Genomic DNA, 16,290 nt, shown 5'->3' with positions numbered 1-16,290 from the left:
CCGCATGACGTCATCACTAAGCGCCGCTCTGAGCGGCCTTTTCAATCGCCGGCTTTCTCTCACAAGTCGTTCGTTCAAACCGCATGTCATACAGCCTTGTCTTACGCTGCCGGAGCCTCCAGCTATTTCCCATACCTGGATAGACCGGAACCTCGCTATTGATCCCGTATCTCGCTACCTGATCATTCTCTCATTACCGGACCATTCAGCTTACTAATCCAACTAGTGATAAGTACCCCACAGGGGATCCCTTCCTATCAAACTTACACTATCTACTTCTGCATACTAAAGACTGTTACTATCTATGCATTACTAATTCTATCATCTGCACTGTTACATAGATTGCTAGCTCTTGAATCTACTACCATCTATATCCTTGCACTAGGTTGGCCACTCCTGTACACTTCATCTGCTGTCCCCTACCACCTGTTACTTGTACATGATTGCTAACCTATCTGCATACTATCTATCACCATCTACTACTCTCCTGAACATTACTATTGAGTGCTTATCATTGCTATCTACTCACGCCTGTCCTTTCAGCACATCACCTCTATACTATCGTATACAACCTATCACTCCAGGAACATCTTATTGAGTGTCTGTATATTTGCATGCTGAAGCAGGCTGGGCCACAATGATGAGTCTGGAGAGTTGGATATGGTAATTCAACACATCTCTACACGACTACTGAGTGGAGATTCTGCAGCTGCAAATCCAACTCACTGAACAAACGCCGGAGCGTTACAACAGGTAAGTATTAGGGGTGCTGGGGGTTTCTACACACAAAAGGCTTTTTATCTTAATGCATAGAATGCATTAAGTTAAAAAAAAACTTCCTGACTCTACAACTCCTTGCAGTTCTATCAGTGTATAGTTAGCTTTAGTCAGTAACCCAAAACAAGGCAGCAGCAAGCAAATTCACAACTTCTGTTCTGAAAACCTATCTGGACCAGTGATTCAGAAAGTATGAAGAATTTAAATTAGCATGACAGTCAAGCAATCATGTATTTTTAAAAGGAGGTCAAAGATGCGTCACCTACATTTCCTCCATGTTTCCATTAAATGTAAAATTTACAATAATTGTTGCACCTATTAGCCCTTATTAAATTCTACAGTCATATTGTAAGGTGTGTCGCAAACTTTAGATAGGATTTGAAAAAGATAACCCTGTCTGTAAGGAACTTTTCATACGACATAACTTTTAATTTTTAGGTTTAATAGTTCCAAAAAAACTGAATTTAGAAAACAACAGACAATCAAGACAGATTTTTTTTTCAGAAAATGAAAGAGCAAAAATAAACTTAGTTTTCACCCATTCCTGTTTGCCCTCATAACAGTTTTCTGTTAGGTTACAGTACTGCGTTGTAAAAGCGTCATCTGAACAGGCGTCAGCTTACAGGCTATAGTTTTTGCTTGGTTTTCTGTGGTATTTAATTGTAGTTCAGAATGTACTGCGGATAGGCTTGGGATTTTTCGAATATTACAAAGACGGATGGACTGTCAACATCATCCACACAGGAGTCGTACATCTGTCTGCTCTTTGGTTTGTGAGGGGGCCGTCTCATGCTTGAATCCCCTCTGATAAAGTCACCCACCAGCACAAGAGCCACAAAAATCATTTGTTTGCTGGTATAACGATGTGAGTAGGATGCGTCTCTAGCAAAGTAACTTCCTGGTGGGAGAAAATATAGATTTATGCTAAACACTGTATCTAATATCAAGAACAATATGTTATTTCTGAACAAATTACAAAATTTGAATTACAGTTTCACCTCTCAAACTCAAAAAGTGAAAAAAGTAGGATTTTCTGTTTACCTTTAAACTCCATTTCTTGGAGTATATTACAGGACACAGGGCAACTTTATATCCATGACCAGTGTGTTGTGCTGCCGACTTTAGGTGAATTGACACTGTCCAAAGAAAAGGCATGCTTCCCTGCCCATGCTAAACTCCACCGAGTATTTTAGACATTTTGTTGGGACAAATCCGGAGGTTCATTACCCAACTTATCTGAGCAGTGGAGAACCCCTTGATAACATCCTATTGGATGAAACGTGTCGGGGAGGAGATAATAGTACTGACATCAGGCCGCTGTCTGATATGGGGTCGGTAGTGGCACCCATTGTCATATGGTTTTATGATTCATTTTATTTTGGCTTTTAACATACACATCCAATAAATACTACACTATGGAGACTTCATCTGGCTCCTGGGGAGCTTTATTTACCACAGCTACAGCTGGATGGTGCGAGTTGCTGAACAGCCTTCCCCACAACAGATGGCCGATTTACACTGAGTGCTTGTTTGGTGCTGTAAAGGCAGCCAGCTTTTCCGGTGAGTGTCCATTTCACAGGGGTGTGGTGGATGATTCTGGAGCACTGTACTGGATCACTTCTTCACTTTTTAAGTCACCACTAATTTTTTGGGCACATCTGTACACTGTACTTTGCACTTTCACCAATATGTTTATATTACTGATCCTATCATGGGACATATTTAAATCTATATTTTTCACTATATTTGTTTTTTTATTGTTGATTTTCATTCAAGATTGGACTTTATATATATATATATATATATACTGTATATACATTTTTTTTTCACTTTAGCACTTTTTTGGACTTTAATTTAATGTGTTGTTCATTTATACCACGGTATTTACATTTCACTGTTGTTCATTCACTTTTGGCACTACACATTTTTTTTGCACGCAGGATTTTTTCTTTTTTATAACTTCTTTTAACTTTTTTTTTGTTTAACAAAAAGGTCAGAGAAAAAAATATACAATGAAAAAATATGGTAGGATGAAATATTCATTAATAGAGTAAAGTAGTACATGTACCATAATAATAATACGTCATATAACAGTGTTCCAAGAAATATCCACCAAGTAGGCCAACAGCATTTCAAAAAGTGAATTTAGCATAATAAAGATAAGATATCAACCTTATATTATTCTGTGCTGTTAATTTTTTTTTTTTTTTTATTAGAGCTGCTGTCCCCACTTATACAACTACCTAAGTAGTAGTAGTAAGAGTCTGAGATAGAAAGTTTCAAAGGTAGTGGATATGCGTTGCTCAATTATTTACATTATGTATATAAGTGTGCGGTGCCCTTTAAATAAAGGTAAAGTGAATAAAATATAATATATATATATAAAATAAAAATTCCTGGTGCACCAGGAGCACTAGGAATTTATATTTTATTCACTTTCTTTTTACCTTTATTCAAAGGGCACCATATCTGGATAAACATTATGCCCACCCTCAAAAGGTGCCAAATGGAATTCTCCAATGCCCCCAGACCTGAGCATACCCCCATTTCAACCACCACCAGCTGCAGGGCTTCTATAACTAGAGAAAAAGACACATTGAAGAGAGCCTTAAACCTCTTAACTGTAGCACTTTTAAAGAACAAAACTTCATCCACTGGAACTGTGAACCCTTTGTTCAGATAGAAAATAGCCAGGTCTATGGCAGGAGAAATCCACGTTGTGGACAACTGGACCTTCTTGAAGTACTGCTTGTCCTTGTCCCATTAGGGGTGGATGAAAAAAAAATCTGCAAAGACTCAATCGACACGTCCATTACCTTAAGACACTAGCACAAAACTAAGCTTGAAATATGCTGGACTAAGTTTTGCCTGAGCAGGGAAGAATTTTTTATTAGCCATTCTCCATTTACCTGAAGGTGGCAGCATAATCCAATGGTCATGAATTTCAAAATGCCTTGTGTCTTTTGGTATGCGATCATGAAATTAAAATTAAACTCAAAGCAAACAGATAAATTTACAGTTGAGATCCAAAGGATCTGTAATTCCTTTAATTTAGACATTTGATATGCACCCAGCACAGCAACATTCCTGATCTAATTTTCTCCACTACAGTTAAGTTAATGGTATAAGGCACTTTGAGTAAAACAGAGATACATGGAATTATAATTAATAGATAGGGATGGGACACTATGTGCAATGAAGCACTGTATGTAACAGACTGATACAGTATGAGGCATTATGTATAATACTTTTCTACAGGATACTGCATACCTCCCACCTTTCAAACTTAAGAATGAGGGACACTTGAGGGAAGTAGAAGCCTTTAGGGTATGAAGTGTGCTGCGGTAAAAAAATGGGAATGACCAAACTTTGCACTCGGAGGGGCTTAAGGGTATGGTTAAACAAAACCCAGGCTTTGGGTATGTGCTGGGGGGTCGCTTTGGGAGGTAGAGGATTTGTGCTAGATCGTGGGGTAGAGTGGGGGACAGATATTAACTAGGGAGGGGGGGGTGCTTTGGGAGGGGAGAGGACTTGTGCTAGAAGGTGAGATGGGGTCAGATATGTGCTGTGGGTGCCATTGGGAGGGGAGAGGACTTGTACTAGAAGGGGAGCAGAGGAGGGGATCGGATAAGTGCTGGGGGGACACTTAGGGAAGGAAGTGGACTTGTGCTGGGAGGGGTCAGATACATACTGGGGGGGCGCTTTTTTGGAGGGATGCAGAATTGTGATTGTGCTGGGGGAGGTCAGATACGTACTGGGGTGAAGCACACATTTTTGAAAAATAGTAAAACTAAGCCATTTAACACTTTTTCTAGTCCTTGCTGTCTCTCTCCATCCCAGGTAGCCTAGCTCCGGTTGTAGGGTAGGAGGTGTTCCTAGAGGCGGCACAGAGTGGAGTTGGGCTCTGGGGTACTGGCGATACTGCCAGGGCTAATGCAGGGGGTGCTGGAGGGTAGGATATCATCCCTGGAGCAGCACAGGTTGGGCTGGGAGGAGAAGATCCGGTTCAGCGTCTGTTTTCTCCTCAGGATCCTGCTCCAGCGGATAATGTCGTCCACCACCTCCTCCAAGCTGGGCCCAACCTTCAAGGACTTCCATGACCCACCAGCACAGCAGGAACCCCCCCTTGCCGCCCAGCCAGGGCTGCAAAGCACGAACAGGGGCTAGCTATGTAAGACTCAACCTATAGCGTTACCAGCCTGTGCACAGTAAATAAAAATAATCACTTCCTAATAAAAGGGATCTAGTGACCATGTAAGGTGGATCAGAGGCAGAGACACCCCCCATCAAAGGAAGGGACACCCCTGGATGTAGGTGGCATGCACCCACCTCTCTCCCCCTTCCTGCCCCTGCTGGAAGTGCTCCTGCCCCTGGTCCCAGCTGGGTGCTGTTACTTAACCACTTTAAGACTGGAAGATTTTGCTGCTCAATGACCAGGCCACTTTTTTCAACTTGGCACTGCACGACTTTAACTGACAAGTGCGCGGCCATGCAATGCTGTACCCAAACTAAATTGACATTCTTTTTTTCCCTACAAATAGAGCTTACTTTTGGTGGTATTTGATCACCTCTGCACTTTTTATTTTTTGCGATATTAATAAAAAAATATTGTTTTTTTTTTTTTTTTTTTTCAAAATTGTCGCTCTTTTTTTCAAAAATTAAAAATTGCACAGGTGATCTAATACCACCAAAAGAAAGCTCTATTTGTAAGAAAAATGGACATAAATTTAGTTTGGGTACAGCGCCGCACAAACGCGCAATTGTCCGTTAAAGTAACGCAGTGCCGAATTGCAAAATATGGCCTGGTCAGGAAGGGGGTAAAATCTTCCGGTCTTAAAGTGGATAAAAATATGCTCATTGAGAATTTTTTTGTCAAAGACATGTGGCTAAATACATTTTGGCCTAAATATATGACAAAAATTTAATATATTGGATATTTTTTAACAGTCAAAGTAGAAAATGTAAATTTTTCGCAAAATTTTCGCTCTTTTTCACATTCTGATATATAACATTCCCAAAAAAAAAAATTAAAAAATCTAAATTTTTTAACATTTTAGGCCAATTTGTTTTCTGCTTCATATTTTTGGTAAAAAAATCGCAATAAGTGTATTTTGATTGGTTTGCGCAAAAGTTATCGTGTTTACTAACTACGGGAAAGATTTATGTCATTTTTATTGTTTTTTTTTTACTAGTAATGGCGGCGATCTGCGATTTTTTGCGGGACTGTGACATTGCGGAGGACAGATCGGACCCCTTACTGACATTTTTGACACTTTTGGGTGGACCAATGACATTACTACAGTAATCAGTGTTCACGCCGCTATTACTACAGTAATCATGCTGCCGAGACCACTAGGAGTCCAGTGACGTAGGTCTACATCGCTGGACCCAGGGGAGCCGACCTGCTGAACTAATATTACTGTGAGCGGTTGGCAAGTGGTTAACATATGACCTATCAGAGCCATAGAATAGATCAGCAGGTTGCTTACTGTGAGCAGATCCCTTCCAGGGGGAGCAGGGCAGTCAGCATGCATCCATAGTGTCTTACCAGGGTCCCAACTCTCTATAGATCCCCGCACACAGGCCCGTTGCTACAAGGCAGGCAAACCAAGTAATTGCTTTGGGCCCCGAGCTGGCCTGGGGCCCCAAGACAACGACTGGTTAAGAATAAATGCAACGACACTGTGTAAGGCTGTGAGCGCCTCTTTGATCGTCAATGCAGTAAAGTGCAATCACACTGTTATCGGGATCTCCCTCAAGGGGGCCCCTCTGCCTCAACAGGTTTGTAAAAAAGTCTGATAAGATCTGCAGACACAAGAGAGATCCCTGGCTTACCAGCTAGACTTTATGCAGAGTATGGACCAGCCCATAGACAGTGCAGACGGACAGCTCCTACTGTATACAGATAGCAGGGCTCTAAATGCAATTAAAATTCCTGCAGCCGGTGTGGATGAGTGAGGAGCAGATAGCATCAGGGTGAGTAGCTGCTAGGACCCTCTGCTTCTACATCTGCCGAGTGCCGACAGGTCTGAAAACTTCTTTCTTTTTTTTTTTCTATCTCCCTTCTAATCTTAGTCTTCCAATGTCTCTTTTTGTTTATCCTTCCCCCTCCTCTCTCTCTCTCTCTCTCTCCTTTCTTTCTTTCTTTCTCTTTCTTTCTTTCTTTCTTTCTTTCTTTCTTTCTTTCTTTCTTTCTTTCTTTCTTTCTTTCTTTCTTTCTTTCTTTCTTTCCTTATTTATTCTATCTATCTATCTATCTACAGTAAAACCTTGGATTGCGAGCATAATTCGTTCTGGAAGCATGCTTGTAATCCAAAGCACTCTTATATCAAAGCGAATTTCCCCATAAGAAATAATGGAAACTCAGATGATTCGTTCCACAACCATTTATTCATAAATCCTTCAATTTATAGTCCATATGAAAAGATTATAGCATTGCGATAGGTTGTGTAACCATAAAATGTCCATCCACAAAATGCCGCTTCCACAAGGGGATTGGAATCAAAATCCAGCAGGAGCTACAGGGTATCAAAGAGAAGAGAGGCGCCTCTAAGTGTAGCAATATGGTTCCATTTAATGAAGGTACAACATTTAGCAACTCACATGGTTGATGAATAAAACAGGCACATCTAAGTATGCAGGCATCTGGGGTAAAGCTGTCCACATAGACTGTCTTCTGCACCGCCGCCTGCTAGTCTGTAATCCTGACCGGGAAGACCACCCTGCAGTAAAGTGATCTGAAAGCGAGGGGCAGCATGGAAGGGATGACGTAGATGGTGGTGCGGAGGATGGTCCTATGTGGACAGCTTTACCCCTGATGCCTGCATCCTTAGATGTGCCTGTTCCAATCATAAACCATGTGAGTTGCTAAATGTTGTACCTTCATTAAATTTAACCATATTGCTACACTTAGAGGCGCCTCTCTTCTCTTTTATACTCAGCTGTGACTTGAGGCTACTTGTATATCAAGACATCGCTTGTATATCAAGTCAAAATTTATTAGAAAATTTTGCTTGTCTTGCAAAGCGTTTTACTGTATCTATCTATCTATCTATCTATCTATCTATCTATCTATCTATCTATCTATCTATCTATCTATCTATCTATCTATCTATCTATATCATATATGTAAATATATATATACACACATATATATATATATATATATATATAGATAGATAGATAGATAGATAGATAGATAGATAGATAGATAGATAGATAGATAGATAGATACTTAAACTGTATGGCTATGCTGTGGTTCCTGTAGGCTTTGCGTGTGTGTGGGGGGTCGGGGGGGCCTCCATGTCCATTTTGCTTGGGGCTCCCAAATTCCTTCAAACGGCCCTGCCCGCACAGGTAGCAAACACTAACAGCTCACTTCCCATCCTCTGCTCTGTGTGTGCAGAAAGTGGGGCTGGGGGCGTGGCCGCCTGCACTCAGCCAATCCACTCCCGGGAAGAACTCGGCTGGCCGACAGCTACCTGCTGTCATTTAGGCAGCAGAAAGAAGGTACATCTGGGGCCGGGGGGGGGGGGGGGAGAAGGGAGCGGGAGAAGCCAGAGGTGATACATAGTGTATTTGATACCACACACTCTCTGTCTCTGTATTGCAGCCGACATCTGATCTGACAGGCAGCTGGAGGGGAGATGTCGGCTGCAATACAGAGACTGGATCGCAGTGTGTTGTACCCCATACACCCCGCACAAGCTGCAAGGCAGAGGCAATCAATGCCCATGATAGTGCGCCCCCACCAGACAAGTCACTAGAACCAAGTGCCGGAAATTCTTCCAGCACTGGGCTCAACTTCGAGCCATGATTTGCCGGGACTTACATCAAATCCCAGGACAGTCCCGGTGAATCCGGGACAGTTGGGAGGTATAGATACTGTATGAGATACTCTATGTGGTAGACAGGTGTACGGTACTAAGTACAACACAGAGGAACAAGGCTCTGCCTTTAATAGATAGATATGAGGCACTGTGCATATTACAGTAGTAAGAGGTATGTAAAAGATAGATAGGTATGAGGCACTGTGTGAAATACAGAGGTATAGGGCACTAAATGTAATCAACAGGGGTAAGCCACTATGTGTGATACAGAGGTAGAAGGAATACAGTGTGAAACAGAGACTCACCTTTTCCATATGAATTAATGGTGCTATGAAGACGCCAGTCGAAGCCCTCATTGCAGATGGCGGAAATGTTAACGTGGTTTGTGCCGTGAAACAGCTGGCGCTCATCCACTTCAGTATCCATGTTCTTCCTCTTCATTTGATTCTTCTGCCTGAGACATAAACATGCATATCAACACAGCTGTTTTTTTTTCATTAAGTAAAAAACAAAGTGAATGCCTGGGTAAAATAATATTCAGTACATCTCTACAATACATGCTCATTTTCTCCTAAAATATTCTGCAAGTACAGAAAAATAGCTGGTGGTCTGCCAGAAATCCAATGAGCTTCTAAATTATTTTAGCGAAGGGCTCTGCTGCACTAAAATCCTCAGCATTATTTTCAGCCCTACCTGAATTCTCCCCTGATGCACTAGCTCTCATCTCCATAACATATTTTTATTGGTGAAACTAGATAAACTTGTGTCCTGGAGACAATCTATAGTCCAGCTAGGGAAAACCTAGCAAAAAAAGGCTGTTTACAGAGCTCAATGGTTGAACCAGAAATTCACACTAATAGTCTGCAGTGATCAATTCACCTCTCACCTGCTCTGTTCAGGGCTAAACAGAGTTTCCACCAGAGAGAAACTGTCTGAAGGCAAACTGCTTCTGCTGTGCACTCTCTACTCTCTTAAGAAAACTCTGTGCTCTGGAAGTCGTGTGCTATAGGTGGACCCTGTATTACATATTTATTTACAAAATAACTGATATAAATAGGGCAAAATACATATAAAACATCAGTTTAAAGTGGTTGTAAACTCATTGAAAAATGTTTTTTTCCAACCTGAAAGAGAAACACATAATGAGCTAGTATGCATCACATACTAGCTCATTATGAAATACTTACCTTAGAATGAGCCCCCGCCGTGCCGCCCGCTTACCTGTATGACTTCCGGGATCGCGGCATCCGGCCATCCGATTGGCCAGACCACAATTATGCGCGGGAGCCGACGGTCACAGCACGGGGCTCTGAAGGAACGGCACCAGCGGCCGTTCCTTCAGAGCGCATGCGCCAGTGATGTCGCTGGCTGCATTTAAGGTAAATATCTCCTAAACGCTACATGTTTAGGAGATATTTACAGTACCTATAGGTAAGCCTTATCATAGGCTTACCTATAGGTACAACTTGCAGAGGAGGGATTACTACCTCCTTAACCATTTAAAGAGGAAGTAAACCCTCCTCTGACACTTTTACCTATAGGTAAGCCTATAATAAGGCTTACCTATAGGTACTGTAAATATCTCCTAAACATGTACCATTTAGGAGATATTTACCTTACATGCAGCCAGTGACGTCACTGGCGCATGCACTCTGAAGGAACGGCCGCTCGTGCCGTTCCTTCAGAGCCCCGTGCCGTGACGCGCGCGGGAGTAACATCACCGCGGCTCCGGCCAATCAGATGGCCGGATGCTGCGAACCCGGAAGATGGGCGACTGGACATGTCGCCCGTCATAGAGGTAAGTGAGCGGGACGGCGGGGGCTCGTTCTAAGGTAAGTATTTGATAATGAGCTAGTATGCGATGCATACTAGCTCATTATGTCTCTCTCTTTCAGGATGGAAAGGGAAAAAAATTTTTTTTTTTCGCTTTACAACCTTTTTAAGGACCAGGCCTATTTATGACAATTGTTGTTTACAAGTTAAAATCAGTATTTGTTGCTAGAAAATTACTTAGAACCCCCAAACAGTATGTATTTTTTTTTTTAGCAGAGACCTTACAGAATAAAATGGAGATCATTGCAATACTTTATGTCACACTGTATTTGCGCAGCGGTCTTACAAATGTAATTTGTTTGGAAAAAAAAAAACATTTTTTTAACTAAAAAAACAAGAAAACAGTAAAGTTAGCCCAATCTTTTTCTATAATGTGAAAGATAATGTTACGCCGAGTAAATTGATACCCAACATGTCATGCTTCAAAATTGCGCACGCATCGTGGAATGGCGACAAACATTGGTACTTAAAAATCTCCATAGGCGACGGCTTAAACATTTCAACAGGTTACCAGCTTAGAGTTACAAAAGAGGGGTAGGGCTAGAGTTATTGCTCTCATTCTAATGATCGTGGCAATACCTCACATGTGTGGTTTGAACAGCGTTTACATATGTGGGCGCGACTTGCGTATGCGTTCGCTTCTGCACACAAGCTCAGAGGGACAGGGCGCCTTAAATTTTTTTTTTCTTATTTATTTTACCTTTCAATTTTTTATTTTTACATTGTCCTCTTTCAAAAAGACCTCAAATCTCACATCTACACTTAAAAGCAAAAAAGGCCTTGGAGTCAAGTGGGGGGTCATCTTGCCCTCACTCAACTTCCTGCCTGGGACCCTGAAGGACTGGATAGTTTTTCCCGCTACTGACGGCCCCGGTAAGCGGGGAAAACGACCGGGAAGCGGCGGGAGGGGGGTGGGCACCTCTCCCATAAAAGTTATCCCGCGGCGAATCCACTGATGGTACCACTTTTATGTGAAAGAGGAACGCCTGCTGTGTAGAGAAATACTCATAAAAGTTCTGGAGCTCCCTGGCCAGAATATTAAAGCATTTAAGTGGTGGACAGACAAAGGTCTTTACCGTATAGGTCACTTCCTTACCCCTTCTGGCTCATTGTCATTGACTTTTTGTAGTACCAAACTCAAAATGCCAGCTTCTGAGACATTTAGTTTCTTACAAATTACCCACTTCCTCCGGAACTTATGGTCAGATAGAAAGACACCCCCTGCGACTACACCCTTCGAACGATGGTGTGCGGATTCCCATATACAGAAGGGGGGCATATCTATTATATACTCAGCTCTGATGTCCTCCCCTGATAAACCTACCTTTGCGCGCCATTGGGAACGGGACTTGGAGATTGACTACCCGACTGAAGTCTGGAACCGCATTTTCTGTAGGTCCTTTAAGGGCATCATTAATATCACGCTTATAGAAGCCAATATCAAAATACTCACTCGCTGGTACCTGGTCCCCGCTCGCTTACACGTCATGTATCCGCAGACATCTCCACTTTGCTTTAGGGGCTGTGAACACTTAGGATCCTTTATGCATACATGGTGGTCTTGCCCCAGGATTAGAAACTTTTGGAACAAAATCTTCCACCTCATTCGCTCGGTCACAGGAATACCACTACCTCAAACACCTCAATCAGCTTTCTTACATGATAAACTCCCTGGCACTCCCAAACACTCTCTATCCTTGTTTTTTTTTATTTTGTTGGGTGCTAAACTCACGGTGGCTAAAGCGTGGAAGCAACCCTCAGTTTCATATAGTGCTGCCAAGCGCAAAATATCTTGGATCATGGCCCAGGAAAAAATGGTGGCGATCCTGCAGGATAAGGTTTCCAAGTTTGAACTGATCTGGGAACCGTGGGCTTGACTAAATCATATCTCGATTTCATAGATACACCTTCCATAGCTCAAGATCCCCCGGTGATCCTACCCTCTTCTCCTCTTCCTTTCCCCTTTCCACTTCTCACCACTCTCTCTCTACCCCGCTCATGCTTCCTTCTTACCTATGTTCTCTCAGGGCCGATTCCTCTCTCCTCTAAGGTGCATCTGCTTGCTCCCTCTGTTGACCCCAGTGGAGCACTTGGATTTCCTCATCCTGGAGGATCTCCAATAGCCTTCCTAATTGGTTGCCCGTCCTGGCTCCCCAATGTTTTGCAACCTCTTCAGGTGCTGGGGACCCGGATCGTCAACTTTAAAAACAAAGCTCTCGGAGGTAGCAGGTTAAGCTGTGTTTTCTACGTCATTGTCAGACTTTTCCTGCACCTGAAGTTTTGAGTAGAGTTAATTTGTCCTTCTCATTTTATGTTGTTCTCGTCTCATATTTTTCTTTTGCCTTCTGTTGTTCTCACATTGATGTAACTCTAGTACCGTATCATGCTACTGTAGCGGGAGGTTGACTCCCCATTTTATGCTTCCGGCCTTACATGATCGGTTGCGGATAAGGTTCTATAGTACGTGCCCTGCACGTTTTGACAGACACAAATTGTTCTTTCTGCTGGTTTTTTTGGTTATGTTGTTAATGCAGCAAGGTAGTTTCACTGTCTCTTTAATGCTGTGTCACATATTGTATTGAAACTGTATTCCTTGTCCGCTTGTTTTTCTCTTTTATTGCTTCCTAATAAAAACTTATTGAAAACTAAAAGTTCTGGAGCTTGTTTTCTAGCTCAAATTGGGCAAATTTGTGCATTTTTGGCACCTTTTTATTATCATATAACCTCTAATGAATGGAACGCAAAATTTGCACGTTTTTTGTGTGCAGTTTTTTGTATGCATTTTCTCGTACGTTTGTGTGACTTTCTGCTTAAATGAAAACATTTTTTAAAAACATGTAATTTTGTATGAATAAATAAATGTAAAATAAATACACATTAATAATATGTAATAATAAATAAATAAATAATAATTAACTCCTAATCTTAAATATATATATATATATATATTAAATAAATTATTATTATTATTAATAATAATAATAATAATAATAATAATAATAATAATAGATAAACACCTGAACAAAAAAAAAATGCATTAATAATAACTTATTTATTTTCTTTTGTGTTAGGGTGTTTAGATATTTATTATTTTATTATTGTTTTATCTTTTTAAAGGATTAGGTGTAAAGGTTATGGGTAAATTATTAATTTATTATTACATAGTATTCATTTATCATATTTATTATTTATTTATAATTATTTTTATTAATTTGTGTATTTATTTTACATTTATTTATCCTATTATTATTATTATTATTATTATTATTATTATTATTAATATTATCATTAGCAGTAGTAGTAGTATTATTAGTATTATTACCACCCTTACAAAAAAAATAAATAAAAATAAATAAATAATCCTAACCCCAGCCCCGAATTCTAACCCTAACCTAACCTTAGCTCTAACACCTTACCCTAACAAAAAAAATAAAAAAGAATAATAATAAAAAAAGAAATACTGTAACAGCAGATGGAAAGGTAAAAAGGCTAAAAAAAAACTAGCTACAAATGATGCAACAGATGATAGTTTTCTCTATTGACTAATAAAAAAATGCCACGGCTCAAAAGCGCAGTATAAAAATGCCCAAATCGCACATAAAAGCCTGCAAAATTCGAACATAAAAATAACGATGGAAAAGCTCTCAAAGACGTTATGCTCAGGTGTGAATGCAGCCTAAAAGGGATTCCAAATTCTAACAGTTCACTGTAAGTGGTTCACAAACCACTTAGTATGATGTTTGAACCCTTGGAAATCCTGTTGTAGCATGCCTAGTGGATGCAGAACACTTCTAATACATATGCTGAAGGGATTTGTAAAGTCAGGCTACAAATGTTGAAATTAAAGGGGTTACATTTATAGGGTCCCAGCATTATATTTTGTTTGTAGTATTAGCCAACGTACAACTGATAGGACTGCCAAAGGGTGAGGTTCTGAACACGCCACAATTTCTTCACAGTATACTTGGACATCGTCTTCCGGAACATTGCAGCAATGTTTGAGAACTCGCTGGAATCTCTATTTATGCGAAGGATCTGCAAAGGAAAATGAAGAATATTTGTATTTCATGCAGGTTTCTTTCACTTAGTACTAAGTTACAGTAGAGAAGCGGGGCTATGCAGATCTGGAGTTACCTGGCCTATGTAGATTGTGGCTGCAATTTCATAATAGTTTTTATTGGTTATATGGCTTTTTTCTAGTTAACACTTACCGCAAAGTGACGTAGGGGTACGTCGGGTAACTTTGCGGGGTTATACCGGGATGATGCCACTAGCTAGAGGCACCATCCCGGTACCGTGGTTTAGTGCCAACGGTCGGCTTTCTGTTGGTAACGACCGATGCGGCTCGGGAGCCGCTCCATCGTTACCCGGGTGAGCGGGAGGGGAAGTCCCCCCCCTCCCGCCGCCTTCCGTGACTTTTAACGGGCCTCCCGTCCCACCGCGAGACCCGAGCACCCAGCTGGCACGTCCCCCGGCTGGATGGAGTCCCGATCAAAGCCGGAAATGGCTTCGATCGGGTCTTCAATGACGTAACCTGGAGACGGCGTCCATGACGTCACTTCCGGGTTACTGTGCTGCAAAAGGCGGCAAATTTAAAAAACGTCTGTATGCAAAAACGCTGTTTTCGGCGTTTTGCATACATGGAAGTGTAGTGAAGGGGTCTAGGGTCTTTTAGACCCTCGATCCCTCCATAAAGAGTACCTGTCACTGCATATTGGTGTCACAAGGGATGTTTACATTGCTTGTGATAGCAATAAAAGTGATCAGATTTTTTTTTTTTTAAAAACCTGTAATAAAGTAAAAAAAATAATAAAATAAATAGGAAAAAAAATTTATAGCCGCCCCTGTCACCATAAGCTCGCGCACAAAAAAAAAAACGTATACGGAAGTCGAGCCGCGAATGAAATCGCTGTTCAAACCACACATGTGAGGTATCGCCGCGATCGCCAGAGCATGAGCAATAATAAAAAAAAAGAGCTACACTTTAACTCTAAACTGGTAACCGTTAAAAAAATTTAAAGCGTCGCCTATTGAGATTTCTATTGACCACGGGTGCGCGCAATTTTAAACCGTAACATGTTGGGTATCTATTTACTCGGCGTGACATCATCTTTCACAATATATAAAAAAAATGGGCTAACTTTACTGTTTAGTATTTTTTAAATGCAGTGAAATGTGATTTTTCTAAATTTTTCCAAAAAAATGGCGTTTTAAAGACCGCTGCGCAAATATTGCGTGACAAAAAATATTGCAATGACCGCCATTTGATTCTCCAGAGTCTTTGCTAAAATAATATATATAATGTTTGGGTGTTCTAAGTAGTTTTCTAGGAAAAAATACTGATTTTAACTTAAAGTGTCCGAAAAAGGGCTGGGGCTTAAAGCAGAGTTCCACCCTGGGAATACATTTTTTAAAGCGGTAGTATCCCGCTTTTTGACACTTTTACCTACAGGTAAGCCTATAATAAGGTACAAATTATTACAAAATAGGTACAAATAATATCTCCTAAACCGGCATGGTTTAGGAGATATTTACAGTGCATGCAGCCGCTCGCGCGAGCGGCGCATGCGCTCTGAAGGTTCGGGGAGACCTTCAATTTATTTGCCGGGAGCTTGCCGGAAAATCACTCCCGCGCGCAATCCGGAAGAGACGGCGAGGGATCATGGCAGCGCCCACAGCGATGTCCGGGGGTCCGTGTCGGGGCTTCGTTCTAAGGTAAGTTACACATAATGGGCTAGTATGCGATGCATACTAGCTCATTATGCCTTTGTCTTGCAGGTTTTTTTTTTTATTTTAGGGTTTACAACCGCTTTAATAAAAATACCCCCGGGACAGTCAGGGCTAGTACATT

General features: G+C 41.2%; 1 protein-coding gene across 1 annotated transcript in view; it reads right to left on the bottom strand.

Moving 5' to 3' along the window:
- Window positions 1-1,278: 1,278 nt before the first annotated feature.
- LOC309552720 (protein mono-ADP-ribosyltransferase PARP12-like) overlaps window positions 1,279-16,290 on the bottom strand; it is a gene marked incomplete at its 5' end in the record, with an annotated part of 96,084 nt that continues 81,072 nt past the window's right edge. The window contains 3 exons of the mRNA XM_082253644.1: window positions 1,279-1,675; window positions 8,912-9,060; window positions 14,344-14,474. Of these exons, the coding sequence (XP_082109770.1) occupies window positions 1,434-1,675; window positions 8,912-9,060; window positions 14,344-14,474 (522 nt within the window). The 3' untranslated portion in view covers window positions 1,279-1,433. The remainder of the gene's footprint in view (window positions 1,676-8,911; window positions 9,061-14,343; window positions 14,475-16,290) is intronic.

The sequence above is a fragment of the Pelophylax lessonae genome, assembly GCF_965119305.1.
Source record: "Pelophylax lessonae genome assembly, chromosome: 4".
In the NCBI taxonomy this organism is placed as follows: domain Eukaryota; kingdom Metazoa; phylum Chordata; class Amphibia; order Anura; family Ranidae; genus Pelophylax; species Pelophylax lessonae.
Note: the sequence above shows the minus strand (reverse complement) of the source record. Positions and strands in the feature narration are given on the sequence as shown.